The sequence below is a fragment of the Bos indicus x Bos taurus genome, chromosome 19 (assembly GCF_003369695.1).
Source record: "Bos indicus x Bos taurus breed Angus x Brahman F1 hybrid chromosome 19, Bos_hybrid_MaternalHap_v2.0, whole genome shotgun sequence".
Lineage (NCBI taxonomy): Eukaryota > Metazoa > Chordata > Mammalia > Artiodactyla > Bovidae > Bos > Bos indicus x Bos taurus.
In genome coordinates, this window is record NC_040094.1 from 18,953,638 (window position 1) to 18,970,468 (window position 16,831).

The 16,831-nt window shown below is 37.7% G+C and overlaps 1 protein-coding gene across 8 annotated transcripts in view; it reads right to left on the reverse strand.

The window, feature by feature from the left end:
- Positions 1-3,800: 3,800 nt before the first annotated feature.
- RHOT1 (ras homolog family member T1) overlaps positions 3,801-16,831 on the reverse strand; it is a 67,882-nt gene continuing 54,851 nt past the window's right edge. For 4 of the 8 annotated variants that reach the window (XM_027519861.1, XM_027519857.1, XM_027519859.1 and 1 more), the window contains one exon: positions 3,801-4,892. In XM_027519861.1, the coding sequence (XP_027375662.1) occupies positions 4,775-4,892 (118 nt within the window). In that variant the 3' untranslated portion in view covers positions 3,801-4,774. Of the gene's footprint in view, positions 4,893-6,314; positions 6,459-14,115; positions 16,260-16,831 lie in introns of those variants that run through there. The other 4 variants (XM_027519854.1, XM_027519853.1, XM_027519860.1 and 1 more) reach the window with 2 other exon arrangements.

The window sequence follows — 16,831 nt, forward strand, 5'->3', positions numbered from 1 at the left end:
GTATGGAGTTGGACAGATGATCTTTGTGGTCTATTTAAGCTCTGAAATTCTGACTTTACAATCTAAAGAAGAGGTACTATGACACTGTCACCCATAGAAGGGATAGTCCCAGACTAGAGGTCAAGCTAAACATTCCTGTGGGACTCTTTCACCTTCACCTTCTACACACGTCAGTAAGGTCACTGGACACAGGGAAAGCACACACTGATAAAGCACCACGAGAACGCTGCAGGTGTGCTTAGAGGCGGCGGACACGCCCCTTGCGAGCACAATGCTGCTCTCTGAGGCTGGCGCCAGCTCATCCAGGGCACTGGGTCCTAGTGACCAGTATCTTCAGTAAGAAGGGAACCAATCAAACACTTAAAACATGACTAAAGTCATTTTAAGTTCTTCCTAGCACTGCACCTTTCTGAATTCCAAAGCAATCAGATAATTTTTTCAGCTGCCATGTGATTACTACTAGTATCTTCATCAGTTACACCAAGGAGTTGGTCAAATCTGGCCCACAGCATGTTTTTCTATAGCCTGTGAGCTCAGAATAGTTCCTACATTTTTAAGTGGTTACAATAATCAAAATAAGAATACTTCCTGACAAATGAAAATTATAAAAAATTCAAATTTCAGGGCCTATAAATAAAGTTTTATTGGAACACAGTCATGCTTGTTTACACAATTTTCTACGGGTGCTTTTTTGCTATGACATAGTTGAGCAGCCGCAAAAGTCTCAAATATTTATTCTCTGACCTTTTACAGAAAAAGTTTGTGACCCCTAAGTTACACTACAGCCTATATACCAACATCATTCGGATAATAAACACTTCCAAGGGTCATTTGATTATAAAAGACCTATATGTGAAGAATGAGTAGGAAATACTGAACGAGGAAAAGTGTTTTCATGGAACTTGGATTTTTCAACGTATGAAGATAATACTAGCAATGCCTCCTTGTGTGTGTACCTGAGAGGCAGTTTTCAATCTCTCGGTTTCACTCTCTGACTTTCTGAAGCTCTCTATGTTAAAGGAGAAGAGAAAATCTACAGAGCAAAACAGTATCACTGGAAAATACAGCCGGGAACCAGAATGGCACCATGAACTTAGGAAATGTTTCCAAATGAATCAAAATCTCACTTTCCAGTAAGGTGTCCGTACCTTCTCAAACAAAAATGACTGGGACAAAGGGTGTGGCAAGTGTGAGCATGCCACGGGAGGCAAGTGAACACAGTTTTTGAATGTGGGATGCACTAGAGAGATCTGAAACACATTAGCTATGATACTCACAGATCAGAGACTTCCACAGAGCTGACAGCCAAACAGGTTAACAGACATTCACTCTCACTGATGGAGCCTTTTGATAAATAGAGTTTAAAAAACAAGAATTACTTGCAAGATGAGAGGTTTTAACAAATGGGTTATTGGGACTGTGAAACTGGGGATCAAGGTTTTTGGTTCAGATTACCAGCATGGTGCATTCTCATACTATTAATAGAAACATTAAATACATTTAGAGTCTTGCCATAGGGTGTTTCTTAAAAAGCATGTAGTCCAGAGTCAGCTTCCTAAGAACACATGGACTCAAAAATGTGAGGATGATGCCAAATAGATAAATGTGCTAATGAAAATTAGGTCACATACCCATTTTTAAGATGTGCACATATATTTTAAAGATACTTTTCACAGGAAGCTCAGTTTGGTGCCCTGTGATGACCTGGATAGGTGGGATGGGGGTTGGGGATTAGAGGGAGGTCCAAGAAGGAAGGGATATTTGTATAGACATGGCTGATTCACCCCATTTTACAGCAGAAACAAAGACAAACTGTAAAGCAATTATACTCCAATAAAACAAAATAAGAGCTTCCCAAGTAGCACTAGTGGTAAAGAGCCCATCTGCCAATGCAGGAGACGAAAGAGACACAGGTTTGATCCTTGGGTAGGGAAGATACCCTGGAGAAGGGCATGGCAACCCACTCTAGGGTTCTTGCCTAGAGAACCCCATGGACAGAAGAGCCTGGTGAGCTACAGTCCACGGGGTCGTAAAGAGTCGAACATGACAGAAGTGACTTAGCATGCAGGCATGCAAAAGAAAAGAAAATAAAGACACTTTTACATGGATATTTACTAGTACAGTTCAGACAGAAGAAGCTGACACCAGTTGCGTTCTGAGGGTCTGTTTAGGAAAGGCTTCCACGCTGTATCGTTTGAGCACTTACCTCTGTTTCCCCTCTGCTAGTCACTATCCAGTTGCCTCCTCTGCTTTCATTCAGGACCAGCTCAGCAGGACGCCTCCTCTGCGGTGCTGTCCCCTACAGGTGATGGGTCGATCTGCACAGATGCCTACAGTCTTCCTCTCTCTTCACAGGCCACTTCAGAATGGTGACATGCTCCCCAAACTCCTAACATCAGGGCCCAGTCCCACCTAGCACTGGGAGCTCTGACAATGTGGGACATGGCCCATTTTTTTGGTCCAATGCGAAAGAGAAAGAACAGATGGATGGCAAGAAGCAACAGCAAGGGATGTGCTCGTTAAGGCTAAGTTACTACATCACGACAAGGGACTACAAACCTTCAAAGTGATGCTCCTTCACAGGACCGCCTCCAAAACTCATTAAAACGCTGTAGCAAACAGTTTTAGGACTGTCCTTTTAAAAGAGAATGCCACTGGCACAAAGTGAGAGATTTCCTTTCAACCCTTAGATTCCTACAGCGATCATCTGAGTACACTGTAAAGCCAGAAGAAGCCTTCTGCTGTATTCATGCACACATTTTCCTACATTAACTAGTCCCTAACGTAGATATGAAAGAAGGAAAAACACCTGCATGAGCCAGGAAGTTAACGAGGTGAAGGCAGTGTTTCCTCTGCAAACTGGACTGAGAGGAGAAGGAGGCTGCTGTCAAGAGCAGGGAAGGAAACAGGGCAGCTGCCAGTCTGCCTTCTTGACAATCAGACACTTCAAACGCAAAGACTGAGAGAGAAAAATCGCAACATGTAAACATGCTGCTTTTCACCTTTTTGGCACACTAACTTCTCTCCTCTGTTTCTCACAAACACAATCTACAAAGCATATTCACGTAAAATAACATTTCAGTTGGAACAAGGAAGAACTTGGGAGGAAAGAATTAACTGAATTGGAAGCTGTGTAACTGAAATTTATTTGGTAAATGAGGAATTCTCAAGAAATAATGAAAATGAGGCGTCAGTAGACTTTTCTTCGCTCAATTCTCCTTTTCCTCAGATTCAGAATGAAAATGTGAGGGAGGGAGATGGGGAAGTGTGTAGGTGAGCATGGCACATACTATTTTACAAGCTTATAGCTAGTAAATTATATTGTTACTAGATGCTCAAGGAACGTGATCTTCAGACAAAACACTCCTCAGAATGGCAAAGGAGAAAAAAAAATCCATGTTAAAGGAGAAAATAAACATGTAAATCATAGTAGTAAAACTACATCAGTAAGGTATGTGTAGGGAAAAACAACTGCCCTTTCCTAAGAATAGATTTCCCCACAACTTTAAAATAGATTTCCTCCTAATAAGTCTTCTTTCCCAATAAATATTATCTTTCTGTATAAAAAATAATTTGCAAGATAAGAAAGACAGAAACCAGAGGAATTTCATTTCATCTGTACAGAAATAATTACTTTTTTCCCCCTCTTTTTTGGCCACATTGTGTGGCTTGCGGGATCTTACTTCCCTGACCAGGAATTGAACCCCAGGCCACAGCAGTGAAAGGGCTGAGTCCAAACCACTGGACCACCGGGGAAATTCCCAGAAATACTTACTTTCATGAGACAAAAAACTCAAGAGCACAGTACACAGCAGTTATTTATTTAAATACTTGAAAAGGTCAATGATGGAAAAAATAGGTTTATCATGAGAGTTTATATTCATCAGATTTATTTTACCATTTAAAAAAGTGCTGCTTCTAGGTTATCCTAGCCAGATATAGAACAATTCATGACACATGCAGCTACTGTAATATACTATAATAGACACAGCCATTATAGAACAATTTACACTTTGGGAGGAAATTCAGTAGTAGTAATGGTGACTGTTTATTTAAACTAAAAACATTGATAATATACAAATCTGTTTTCTCTTTTGATTGAAAGGGCTATAAAATTCAACGTACTGACAAAGGAAGCAACATAATCACACGAGTGACACCTCTGCTAAGGGCCTTTAGCGTCCTCCTTCCTTGGAGGAGAGCCTCACGTTCAACTACACAATTTTTAGACTGCACGATGACCTCAAGGCTGGCCTACCATAAAGGACGGGACCGAAAGAAAGTCATGTTTTTTAAAAACAGAGAGAAAATGGCAAATTGTGCCTTGTGTACTCAAAGTACCCAAAGATCATTCTGAATAAATGTGAAATAAATAAGTGATCGATGAGTAAAATACAATCTCAGAGCTGACTTAAATCTAGGAGAGTGAGCCAGCTGAGCACTAACAATACCATGTCGAAACGTCCAGAAACACCGTTTCTAGAACTCAGTCTGGGAGACCGTATCTTGCCTGAATATGTACATTATTTACAAAATATTCCCTTTTGGCCTCTGAAAGTTAGCCATTTTAGTTTGGCTGTTAAGCTGTTTCTTTCATATGCTAGCCAATACTGCAGTTATAACTATCATTAAAATACTCTTATGCATGAATTACAAATATTAATAAAGTAACTCTGCAATGTATAAATATCTCAATATTTCTAGCGGAATTTAAAGCATTCAGAATGTACATAAAAGTATTTGTTTTTGGTAGGGCCAGTATTTTTTTTTTTAATCATCGCTGTTTCAGTAATGCTTTGTACATGGCAAAGCCCAAAACTGCAAAAACAGTAGCACCAAAACTTGCTCGAAGCCAAAACGTGGAGCTCTTGAGGTCAGCTTGTGTCACGTGCCTGTAGTCAAAAAATATAATTAATGTTTAAAACATGATTAGTATGAAAAAAACAGTTATGTGGACAGTCTATTTTTAGGGAAGTATTAGCACACTTGTCAGACTAATTGCATACAGTAATGGTCACCAAAAGCATTTGTCAATAAGGCCGTATGTACACTGCTTAGATAGTCACTGTCTTAAGACATACTGTAGACATTTGGGAGTAAACAACATCTAAAATGTTACAAATTTTCTTCACAAGAGAAATGGAGAACTTAGACAAATCAACCTGCCACTTTTTAATACCAGCATGGTCCTTCAAAATGAGAGGTTAAGACTGAAACCACACAATTTTGAGAGTCAATTTCATGGAATCTCCTGTCCCCAGGAACCAAAAGCTATCTTGTAAGCAGTTAAGTGACAAGTGACCATACTTTTCTAACAGCAATGCTTAAAATCAACTTTAGAAACACTGAGTCCCATAAAAATTTACCAAAAAAAAAAATCCCAAAAGGGAAGGGGGAAGATTTACCAGTTTGCATTAATTTGGTTACTGCTGATTAAAGAAAGAAGAACAAACAAACAAACCAAACTCTGGTATTAGTCATACAGGCAGTGACAATGGAACCAACCAAAGGACATAATGAACATGATGGACTGAAAGGTAAATGACACAAAAGAAGCCGTATTATGCATGACAAGAACAGGGACAGCCTGTACCACAAACTGAGTTTGTGAGCATGCTCAGTTAATAACACTGCTAAGCACCCTCAAGGGTCTCAAGTATGACAGCTTACCACAAAGAAGATTAAGCTTTAAAGAAAAAGTTGGAACATTTTATTCAAGTGTCACTGAAGGTTTAGTTAAGTGAACATAATTGAGGTGATATAGAAAACTTACAGGATTAAGAGTTTAGAGAAACTGCCTAGGTTATTTTACAACTGAACTAATAAACAGATTTGAAGCAAGAGTCAGACATCATTAAAAGACCAAGACACTGACACAAGCAAAAGAGTTAAGAGCCAAGAATATATAAACTGTACAAAACTACTTTGCCTCAGTAAGAGTCAAGAGTGAACAACCAGATTAGTTATCACACAATGCAATCTGTACATCCCTAACAAGCAAGGCTGTAATACAAGCAGAGTGCTCCATGCCTTATCTCCACAGAGAAACAACACACAGCACTCAACTCCTTATCCTCCCCAGTTTCTATTTTTAAAAAGTCACTCCTTACATAATTATCATTTTACAAAGCAAAGTGATAACACAGATTCATGCCACCTTGCAAGTTAGTTCTTCCAACAGGCAGTATTTCATTAAAAAGAAAAAAAAAAAAAGAGTTAGGGAAGAAAATACTTAGGTTTTTTAGTTTTTTTCTAGTTTTTCCAATAGGAAAAACTCCAACATAGCCAACCCCACTGGTTGTGGGAAATGTTACCTGGCTTCAAGAAAAAGTGGACCGTGAGATGACTCCATGAAGATGGAATCTTCTACAGAGCTGACGGCGTGCACCTGGTGAGTAATACTGCCTTCGTCGTCTGCTAACAGCATGGCACCCCACTCAGCTACCCGGGCTCTTAACCTTTTATACACATGCATACAGTTTGCAGTTCACAGCACAGCTCACAAAAGAAGGGGACTGAAAGTAATATCTCTTAATTAAACATCCCACACATAAACTGAGTTGCCATCCTATTATATGATGCATCTCATGATTTCTATATTTAAAATGAATTTATCCTCTAGAATACTGCCAAACTTAAAAAAAAAAAAATCTATATATATATACTCTTTTAAAACACTCACATACCATGCAGGGAAACCTTAGGCTGTTATATACCTTCTCTATGTATCCCCCAGAGGCTGGTCTTGGTATATCTGAAAGACTAAGAGAAGCCCTGGAAACTAATACTACAAACAGTACTTGACAATATTCGGTGACTAGAAGTACTGACTCAAAATAAGGCTAACAACTATTAGTCATGAAGTTGAGAGATGCTTCTAATTTCCGATTACTAAAAACTACAAACATATATCTGTAAAAAAAAAAAAAAAAAAAAGAGTAAAACATCCCAAACTCTGACTGTCATAGTCCTATGACGAGAGTTTCAAAGTTTACAGCTCCAAGTCAGCAGAGACGTAGAAGACTGAAAGTGAGAACACATGCTCAGAGTGCCTCAGAGTTCTGCTTTGGCTTTGGTCTCTCTGTGATTTTCACGGGTCTTCACTAACAAAATATTTTTACACTTTTTTTTTTTTTTACACTTAATTATAAAGTTAGTGTAAAACAGGGTTAGGATTAATGCTAGCTATAGTGACATTAAAATCAGTGAAAATAATTTCTTATAAATATTCTTCAAGTATGGAATCTGTTAACACAGCTTAGCTCTTCTTGCTGTTGCTGTAGTTGTGTGGCTTTTTTTTTTTCCTACACTGCATGGCATGTGGGATCTTAGTTCCCCAACCAGGGATCGAACCCACAACCCCTGCAGAGGAAGCAAGGGAGTCTTAACCACCGAACCAGCCACTGGGGAAGCCTCTCCTTTTGTTGTATTTTGAGAAGTAGTACCATTCATGAAATAATATATTCTGCCTGACTTTATTGCTTTTGCATTTCCAAAGAGTAATTATTACTTTTCCCTAAGCTATAGTACAGCCTTCAATAGGCAAAACAGCGCTTCATATTTATAGATGGCAAACAATATAGATACATGTTCAATATACAGCTAGTTTAAATCTCAAGGCAACCATTAACTCATAAAGTATATTTCAATGACTCCATTGATGTTACAGTAGTTGTTTAAGATACTTTTAGACATGGAAAACTACTTTTTAGACAGAAAGCTACTTAGAGAATTATTTTACGCTTTTACGATATGCATTTAAAAGCTACATTAACCAGGCTCTATTTATAAGGAAAACACATTTATAATGGATGGCACATTTGCATTGCCTGCCTAACAACACCTGAATAGACAAGAGTGTGATCTTAACTGTACCCCATAAGTGTGAAGAACAGAGCCATGCTTGTCATTTCAGGTCTCAAGCAGAAACAGCAATAGTTTCAAAAAGCTGATTCCTAATTCATGTCTAAACTCAAGCAAAAAGCAATTCTTCCACAATTCTTTCCAAATGACTCATATAAAATATCTTAGAATAAATTATAATGTCTTATTGTATGTTTTTTCTTAAGTTTTTTTGGCTATTAAAAAAGTAATATAAAAAAAAGAGTAATATAAGCACATTATATGAGAAAATGAAAGTAGGAAGGAAAAAATCAGTCAGAGTCATCTAAGGCAACTAATTAAAATTTGTGGTATTTCCTTTTAGACTTTTTTCAAATGTATTTCTTACATAGCTGCAAACACAATGCATATAATTTATATATTTTATATCCTTTAAATGTATTACATAAGGTCTTTTCCATGAATTATAGAAACATCCTTTTAAATAGCAGCATTACATTTTTATTGGTGGCTATTTCCATTTACAGATACCTGTAACTAAAGTGATAAACACTATTTTACATAACATTTTCCACTACATTTAAAACAGTTTCCTTAACACAGACTTTCCCAAAATGAAAATTACAGGGTCAAAAATGTGTGTATGTGCGTGTATGTGTGTGTGTAAAAAGGTTCTTTTTTTCCATCTATTGATATACCAGAATCACACATTTCCCTATTGTATGTGGAATAAAATATTTTAGGTTCAGCAGTATCTCTTTTTACAACATAAGAAATAATGACTAAGTGGTAAAATATAACCTTAATTAATCATATAAAGCTTGCTAGAGCTTTTGGGTTCTTAGGCAGAGAATCCCTGTGTCCTGAATGCTGGCTTTCTAGCTTAAAAGTGCTCTGGGCCCATACGTCAATCAGGTAACAAGCGCTCTTTGACCCAAGTGCGGGAGCAAACCAACAAGTTTGGACCTGGGTATTATTAAGGCTGCTACTTAATAAGGCAGAAAGAAGGAAATGTTTCCAAAATTCAGGCAATAAAGACGTAAATTAAAAACTGTGTGAAGGTCACAGAAGGTGCGTAACAACGGATCAAAATTCCTATGTACCTTTACACTGAATGCCTCAAAGAAGGCATACAACACGCTCTAATTAACTCTGCAATTTACAGTAAATATAAGAACATTAACTAAAATCTTTATGGGGTTCTGTGTATCTAACCAATAATAAAGGGAATGTTACCAATTCCAATGTTCAGAATCATAAAATAATCAAATCCTTTATAAAGGGCTCAACGGAACTAAACCTATTCCAGCTAGTCCCAAATAGGTATTTTTAATTTTGTTCTCTATAATGTGTTACAAGACTTTATATATGAGGTATAAAAACTATACAGGCATACCTCAGAGGTATTATGAGTTCAGTTCCAGAACACTGTAATCAAGTGAATATTGCAATAAAGTCAGTCAGATGAACTGTTTGGTTTCCCAGTGCATAGGAAAATTATGTCTATGCTATACTGTGGTCTATTAAGTGTGCAATAGCATTATTACTAAAAAAACAACCATACACATACTTAATTTAAAAATACTATAAATATCGCTAAAAATGCTAACGATCACCTGAAAATGCAGTTACCACAAACCTTCAATTTGTAAAAACCACAATATCTTCGAAGCACAATAAAGCAAAGCACAATAAAATAAGGTATGCCTGTACTGCAGAGACCTAAATGTCTGCAAAAATTAGAATTTGAGGCAGGAGGAGAATTCAGAAAGGTCCAGCTATCAACTAATCTAGCCTTAGATTGCAGGCTATTAAGCAGAGGAAAGAAAAGCTCAATAGTACATACTCTCTTCAAAAGCAGTGAAGTTAAGAGACTGTGGGAAGAGTAGCTTCCGCCCAGTGACTTTTATCAGTCCTCCCATACAACTTCTCAGAAATAAATTTGAATTTCCTATTTTTTATTCTTCAATCTCACCACTTCACCCTTCCCAAACACAACTCCAAGGTGTGCAAAGGCACTAAAAATGAATAGTCTCCTAGTTTTATAATTCTTTCCATACATGTATCTCAGGTATGCACTTTTAAGTTAATACTCTGAAACAGTCTATGCAACTGTACTGCACGTAACCTAAAGTTAACTAGGGTTCACAGATGTCATTCATAGCTTTTTCCTATTTGTAATTACATATCTCAAATTGAGAATTATACTGAGGTCATCGAAACTATAATTAAATCTATTGTTTTTAAACTTTAAAAAAAAAGTCTCTGGATCTCCCTGCTTTTCTTCCTCTCCCTGCTTTATGTTTCTTCCTGGTGAAGTAGTTTTTTATATTTATCTCTAATAATAATGCAATTACTGTTGATTATAGTTTAAATAATGACAATTCTCCTAATTGAACAATTCATACCTAGTAGGTATGAAATATTTTAATATTTCTCAAAATAGGTTAAGAAATCAAAATATAGTGTTCAACGAAGATGAACTGCAAATCATAAGAAAGCTGTTAACTGAGCATGCTTAAACAGCAACAAACTTAGGAAAAGGACACAGGTGTGCAATGTCAAATGCTTCACCAAGCATTAGAGGAAGAAAAATTCACAGATGACTGTAAATTCATGGGAAATAAATAATGTTTATATGTTAACTACTGATAAAGGTCAGAATAAGCAAACTCCAGTCTGTCGTGTCCTTTAAAATACTAATCAAATGGCAAAAAAATTTAAAATTATATGCAGCAGCAGCTTACTTGGCAAGAATCTATAACACAACTCTGGTGCAATTTTAAATGCATGATCATGTATATGCATTCAAATTCAAAGAAAAGCCTTGTAAGGACCTTTCATATAAATATAAAAGCTTCATACGAAATTAAAATACAGGATGCAGTTCCTTAAAATGCAGTATTTTACTGTAACATAGTATCTTATGGACTCTTATGTTTCCAATGGAATCTCTGTAACATTAAGATTTCTAGGAAATCATCCTCTTTATAAGGCAATCCTGTGAAAGGCAGCTCGTTTTGGTGTGACAACTGTAAAACACCTTTCTTCAAAAATAGAGTTCCTATATTAAGTAACATGACTTTAAGCGATGTGGAAGAACTTAGGTGATTAGTAAAGTAATAAGGGCAAATGAAGTAAGTCATTAATGAATGGATTAAAATAAATGTCTCATGTATCCAATTTTTAAAAATAGATTAAAAAGCAGAGTAAAAAAATACATGGGTATGACCATCCATCATATTCAGTGTGGAGCTACACACTTTGTTACTAAAGTAAAATACTGTTACCAAACTTAGGAAGTAATAGGAACAAATAATCTGTACAAAGAAATAAGAGAACCAAAATATGTATCAAAGAAAACTAGACCAAAATGATAAATTGTAAAACAATATGATTCAACTACAGGTTAGGAAAAATGGGAGGACTAGACACTGAAACGCAGATGGGAAAAGGATCAAGAGGAGTTAAAAAATGACTAGGTGGCACAGACAGACAAATCAAAGTGAACATCTAAAGGAAGGGACAAACTACAGTGCTGGCTAGAGTACACTGCACACTAGAGTACACTGGTGCACTACAGTACACTGGTATACTAGAGTACACTGCACACTAGAGTAGGGCACTAGAATACACGGCACACTAGAGTACACTAGAGTACACTGGTGCACTAGAGTAGTACACTAGAGGGCACTGCACACTAGAGTACACTGGTGCATTAAAGTACACTGCACACTAGAGTAGTGCACTAGAGTACATGGCACACTAGAGTACACTGGTGCACTAGAGTACACTGCACACTAGAGTACACTGGTACACTAGAGTGCTATACTAGAGTACACTGCACACTAGAGTAGTACACTAGAGTACACTGCACACTAGAGTAGTGCACTAGAGTACACTGCACACCAGAGTACACTGGTGCACTAGAGTACACGGCACACTAGAGCAAACTGGTACACTAGAGTACACTGCACAGCAGAGTACACTAGTGCACTAGAGTAGTACACTAGAGTACACTGCATACTAGAGTAGTGCACTTGAGTACACTGCACACTAGAGTACACTGGTGCACTAGAGCAGTACACTAGAGTACACTGCACACTAGAGTATACTGGTGCACTCGAGTACACTGGTACACTAGAGTAGTGCACTAGCGTACACTGCACAGTAGAGTACACGGCACACTAGAGTACACTGGTACACTAGAGTACACGGCACACTAGAGTACACTGGTGCACTAGAGTACATGGCACACTAGAGTACACTGGTACACTAGAGTACACTGCACACCAGAGTACACTGGTGCGCTAGAGTACACTGGTACACAGCACACTAGAGTACACTGCACACTAGAGTACACTGGTACACTAGAGTACACGGCACACTAGAGTACACGGCACACTAGAGTACACTGGTGCACTAGAGTACACGGCACACTAGAGTACACTGGTACACTAGAGTACACTGCACACTAGAGTACACTGGTGCTAGAGTACACTGCACACTAGAGTACACTGGTACACTAGAGTGGTACACTAGAGTACACTGCACACTAGAGTACACTGGTACACGGCACACTAGAGTACACTGCACACTAGAGTACACTGGTACACTAGAGTACACGGCACACTAGAGTACACTGGTGCACTAGAGTACACGGCACACTAGAGTACACTGGTGCACTAGAGTACACGGCACACTAGAGTACACTGGTGCACTAGAGTGGTACACTAGAGTACACGGCACACTAGAGTACACTGGTGCACTAGAGTACACAGTACACTAGAGTACACTGCACACTAGAGTACACGGCACACTAGAGTACACTGGTGCACTAGAGTGGTACACTAGAGTACACTGCACACTAGAGTACACAGCACACTAGAGTACACGGCACACTAGAGTACACTGGTGCACTAGAGTGGTACACTAGAGTACACTGCACACTAGAGTACACAGCACACTAGAGTACACGGCACACTAGAGTACACTGGTGCACTAGAGTGGTACACTAGAGTACACGGCACACTAGAGTACACTGGTGCACTAGAGTACACGGCACACTAGAGTACACTGGTGCACTAGAGTGGTACACTAGAGTACACTGCACACTAGAGTACACGGCACACTAGAGTACACTGGTGCACTAGAGTACACGGCACACTAGAGTACACTGGTGCACTAGAGTACACTGGTGCACTAGAGTGGTACACTAGAGTACATTGCACACTAGAGTACACGGCACACTAGAGTACACTGGTGCACTAGAATAGAGCAACATCCTCATGCAAAGCAAAAGTGTGCTGAAATTAGAACAATAAATGCTTAATAGACTAAAACTCTGGGGAGTTCAAACCAATAAGCCAGTCCACTTCTACATAGTTCATTTTAATACCTTTAGATTTAAGAGGTATTTACAACTAAAATATAATCACAAGGTATTTTTCTCCAATAATGTGATTAGCATGGTTTGAAATGAAAGTATTGCCAAAGACTGAAATCATTTGGCCACATACGAATCACCCTCCAAATGTATTTAAATTCAAATAATTCCAGCTATTCATAAATTGTTCTCAAGAAAAACATAAACCTATCCAGATCTAAAGGCTGAGACCATAATTACCTAAGAACAAAGTCACACGTCAGATATGTAGTTAAACACTTCTCATACATGTTGAATCCAATATTCATTCAATTAAAGTTGAAAGAAAAAAAATTTGTATTACTACTTTCTACTTGAAATATGTCGTGATAGTCAACTAGCTAAAAACAAAAACAAAAACAGACAATTTTTTCTGGTCAAAGACGGGAAACACGGACAATTTCAGAAATGTTGGAACAGTTGAAACTGCTTAAGTGTAAATTAATTAATTTGACATAGATCCTCTCAGATCAGGTTTTGTTAGCATAAGGCACTAAGGTCACTGAAAATATAATCAAAGTTTAAAAAATTTTAACATAATATTTAAAAAGGTATTTAAATACATGCCTAGATCTTCATATTTGTATGATATTTTGCCCCACTCACAGCAGGATCCTAGCTAATACAGGTACTTAAGTACTTAAATGAATAAATCAAAGTGGTGGGAGAATGACATAAGGGGAGAATGTGGGCCCAAACATGTATTATCTGGAAGTAATTTCTATTTTGGTGACCAACATTTTTATGAGCACATTAAAACAATGTACTAACTTGAGAACAGCATGCATATACCAATATTTGTCTATTAATTTCTTTGCAGACATTTAACAAAATTTTTGGCTTAAAGGAAAAAATTTTAATTGTTTATTTACACGTCTAAATCAAATGCTAGGCACAAAAGATTTCTAAAACCAAAGACCCTAAGACTTATTGAGTAAGAAATCCTCCCTATTGAATGAAGAGTAAAAAATTCTTGTATGACTTTTACTCAATTACTAAATCTCTTTTTCCATTTATGTAATATTAAGATATATCTGGCACAGCAAACCAATGGTGAAAAAAGTGGTTCCACAGAAAGTGGTTCCATTCTCACTCCACCAATGAGATTACTTTTTCAAGTTTTTAAAGAGAAAGGAGTAAAACTGTATGTGGGGGGTGTTTGTAAAAGACATTTTCATTCCTTAGGTGTACTTATTTTTTTTTTTTTTTGGCCTGCATTTTCCCAACTCTAGGCTATGTCTTAAGACTGAAGTTACAAACTGGTGGCCTGCAAATATGTCTTCTTTGTTCTGATTAATACTTTAAATTTTTAAAATTTTGTTGCTTTCATTTAAACAGCAGGAATTTTCATATAAAAATCCTGACATCTGATGTCAGAGAATCAGAAGTCCTGGCAACACCACACTTGGACAACGACCAATAGCTGGAGCTGAGACACGGCTGCCTCTTTCAGACAGGACCTGTCATTGTCCCCACCTCTCTTACTTCTCCTTGGCCACCTTCTTTCATTAACATTATCCATCCAGGCCCTGTAGGCATTTCTATTTTTGGCTTCCACCCTCGCTTACCTCATCTAACAATCCTTTTGTGAATTAGAAGAAACTTCAATACGTAACTCATAAATTTCCACTGGACTTCTAGAAAATTAGTGAAATACCTACCAGGGAAGAGGAAGGAGTTCTTTGAAAAGTGCATGGGTTCCCTTACTCATCTTTTTCAATCTTTCGCTTCTTGATTACCAGATGTCAGTGATGTATGCTGACATTACCTTTAAATTATTTCTAGTTTATAAGTAGGCATGACAAAATGTACTGATTCTTCTTCAAGGATCACTATACAGAGCAATTTATGATAAGCAACCTCATCCATTAATGCACACCCAACCTCTTTCACTGGGAAGCTGACTAAACCAACCTAAAACTAAAACTGTCACTGAAGATGCAGACAACAAATTAATCTGCAATTATGTACAATCGAGAGCCTCTAGAAGGAAACAGATGGTTTATGACCAGCAATTATTAGGAGCCAGGGTAAGTTCATCAAGAATAAGACACCAAATAGATGTCACTTTCTATTTAGATAAAATTAACACATTGGTAGATCAGAGGAATGTGGTAGAAATTGTAATGATTTCAAAAGAGCTCTCCATGAAATTTACTGTAAGATAACAAGATAAAATATGGGCTGGATAATAAAATATTTTTAATTGGCAGAATAATCTTTCCCCCAAAACTCTGAATCTGTGTCACTGGGAAAAGAGTTCTCTAGTACAGCACGAAAGGGTTTGCTTGCTTGAGAGCCCTCACTCTCTAATCGCTGGGGATTCAACATTACTTTTTATCACTAACTTGAAAGATAAAAAACATAGCTACCAAATTTGCAAATAACACAATGCTGAGAAAGATATATAATGGGACAAATGACAGAAACAATGTCTGAAATGACTGAGCTAGAACAAATGGACTGAAAAGAATATGACATTTAATAGAGATATATATGTATCTGCATTTAGATTCAGAGGGCCAACTAAAAATGTCAAAGACACAATTAGAGAGGAGGGGAAACTGTTTTAATAGCACTTCACATGAAAAAAAATCTGATTTCAATTAACCCCAAGATTAAGACACATTCACAGTGGGTTGGGGCTTCTACACAGTGAGTTCATGCAGTAGACAGGTGCTGTCCTAACTGTGGGATATGACTGCCCACCGTTACGGAAAGTCAGATTACACTTGAAGCACCATTCTCCATTCTCAGGGGCACTTGTTAAGAGGTACTCTGAACACCTAAGGGGCTTTCAGATGAGGGAAACAAGAAATGATGAGGTCACTAAACCGACTAAGTTAAGAAACAGCTGAAAGAAATGGGGATGTTCTACCTGGAGAAGAGAAAATTAGGGGAGACATGATGGCCGTCTTCAAATGTCTGAAGGATTGCTATGTTGAAGAGGGAGTAGAATAGTCGTATGTTGTTCTAAAGGGCAGAACTAAAACTAAAGGAGAGAAAGTTAAAGGGCAATCATTTTAGTCAAAAAAAAAAAAAAAAGCAAAAACAAAAACCTTCTCCAATGAGGAAAGCCATCAGCAGATAAACAATACTCTCAAGAAGGCTCTCAGAAAGTCAGTCTACAGGGAGGTTAGGCCAGATGAATCCCAGAATCTCCTCCAACTCTACCATTTTTGACTCCACAGCTCCTGAATGTTGTTTGGTTTGAACTAGCCTTGCATTTTCTCAGATAGCCATCATGAGAGAATCTGTGTTACTCTTTATACGGTGCCATTCAAAAGACAAGAAGCAGAACTTCACCACCAAATGCGAGTGGTGATCCCTTCAAAGCAATCACCTGAGACAGCTGCATTCTTATTCCAGAGCTGATAGTTCTCAAAAACTCTTGTAGGATGCCTGCAGAGTCCATTTCTGATTCATATAAAATACAGCCTCATTGTTTAGTAGCCATGTCTACACTGCTGGTGAACACAAACCAGCCTACACATTTGGTACAGTTCCGGCCCTCAGTGGGAGTCCAACAGTAACCCAAATAAGATTCATTTCTTATGAATCTTA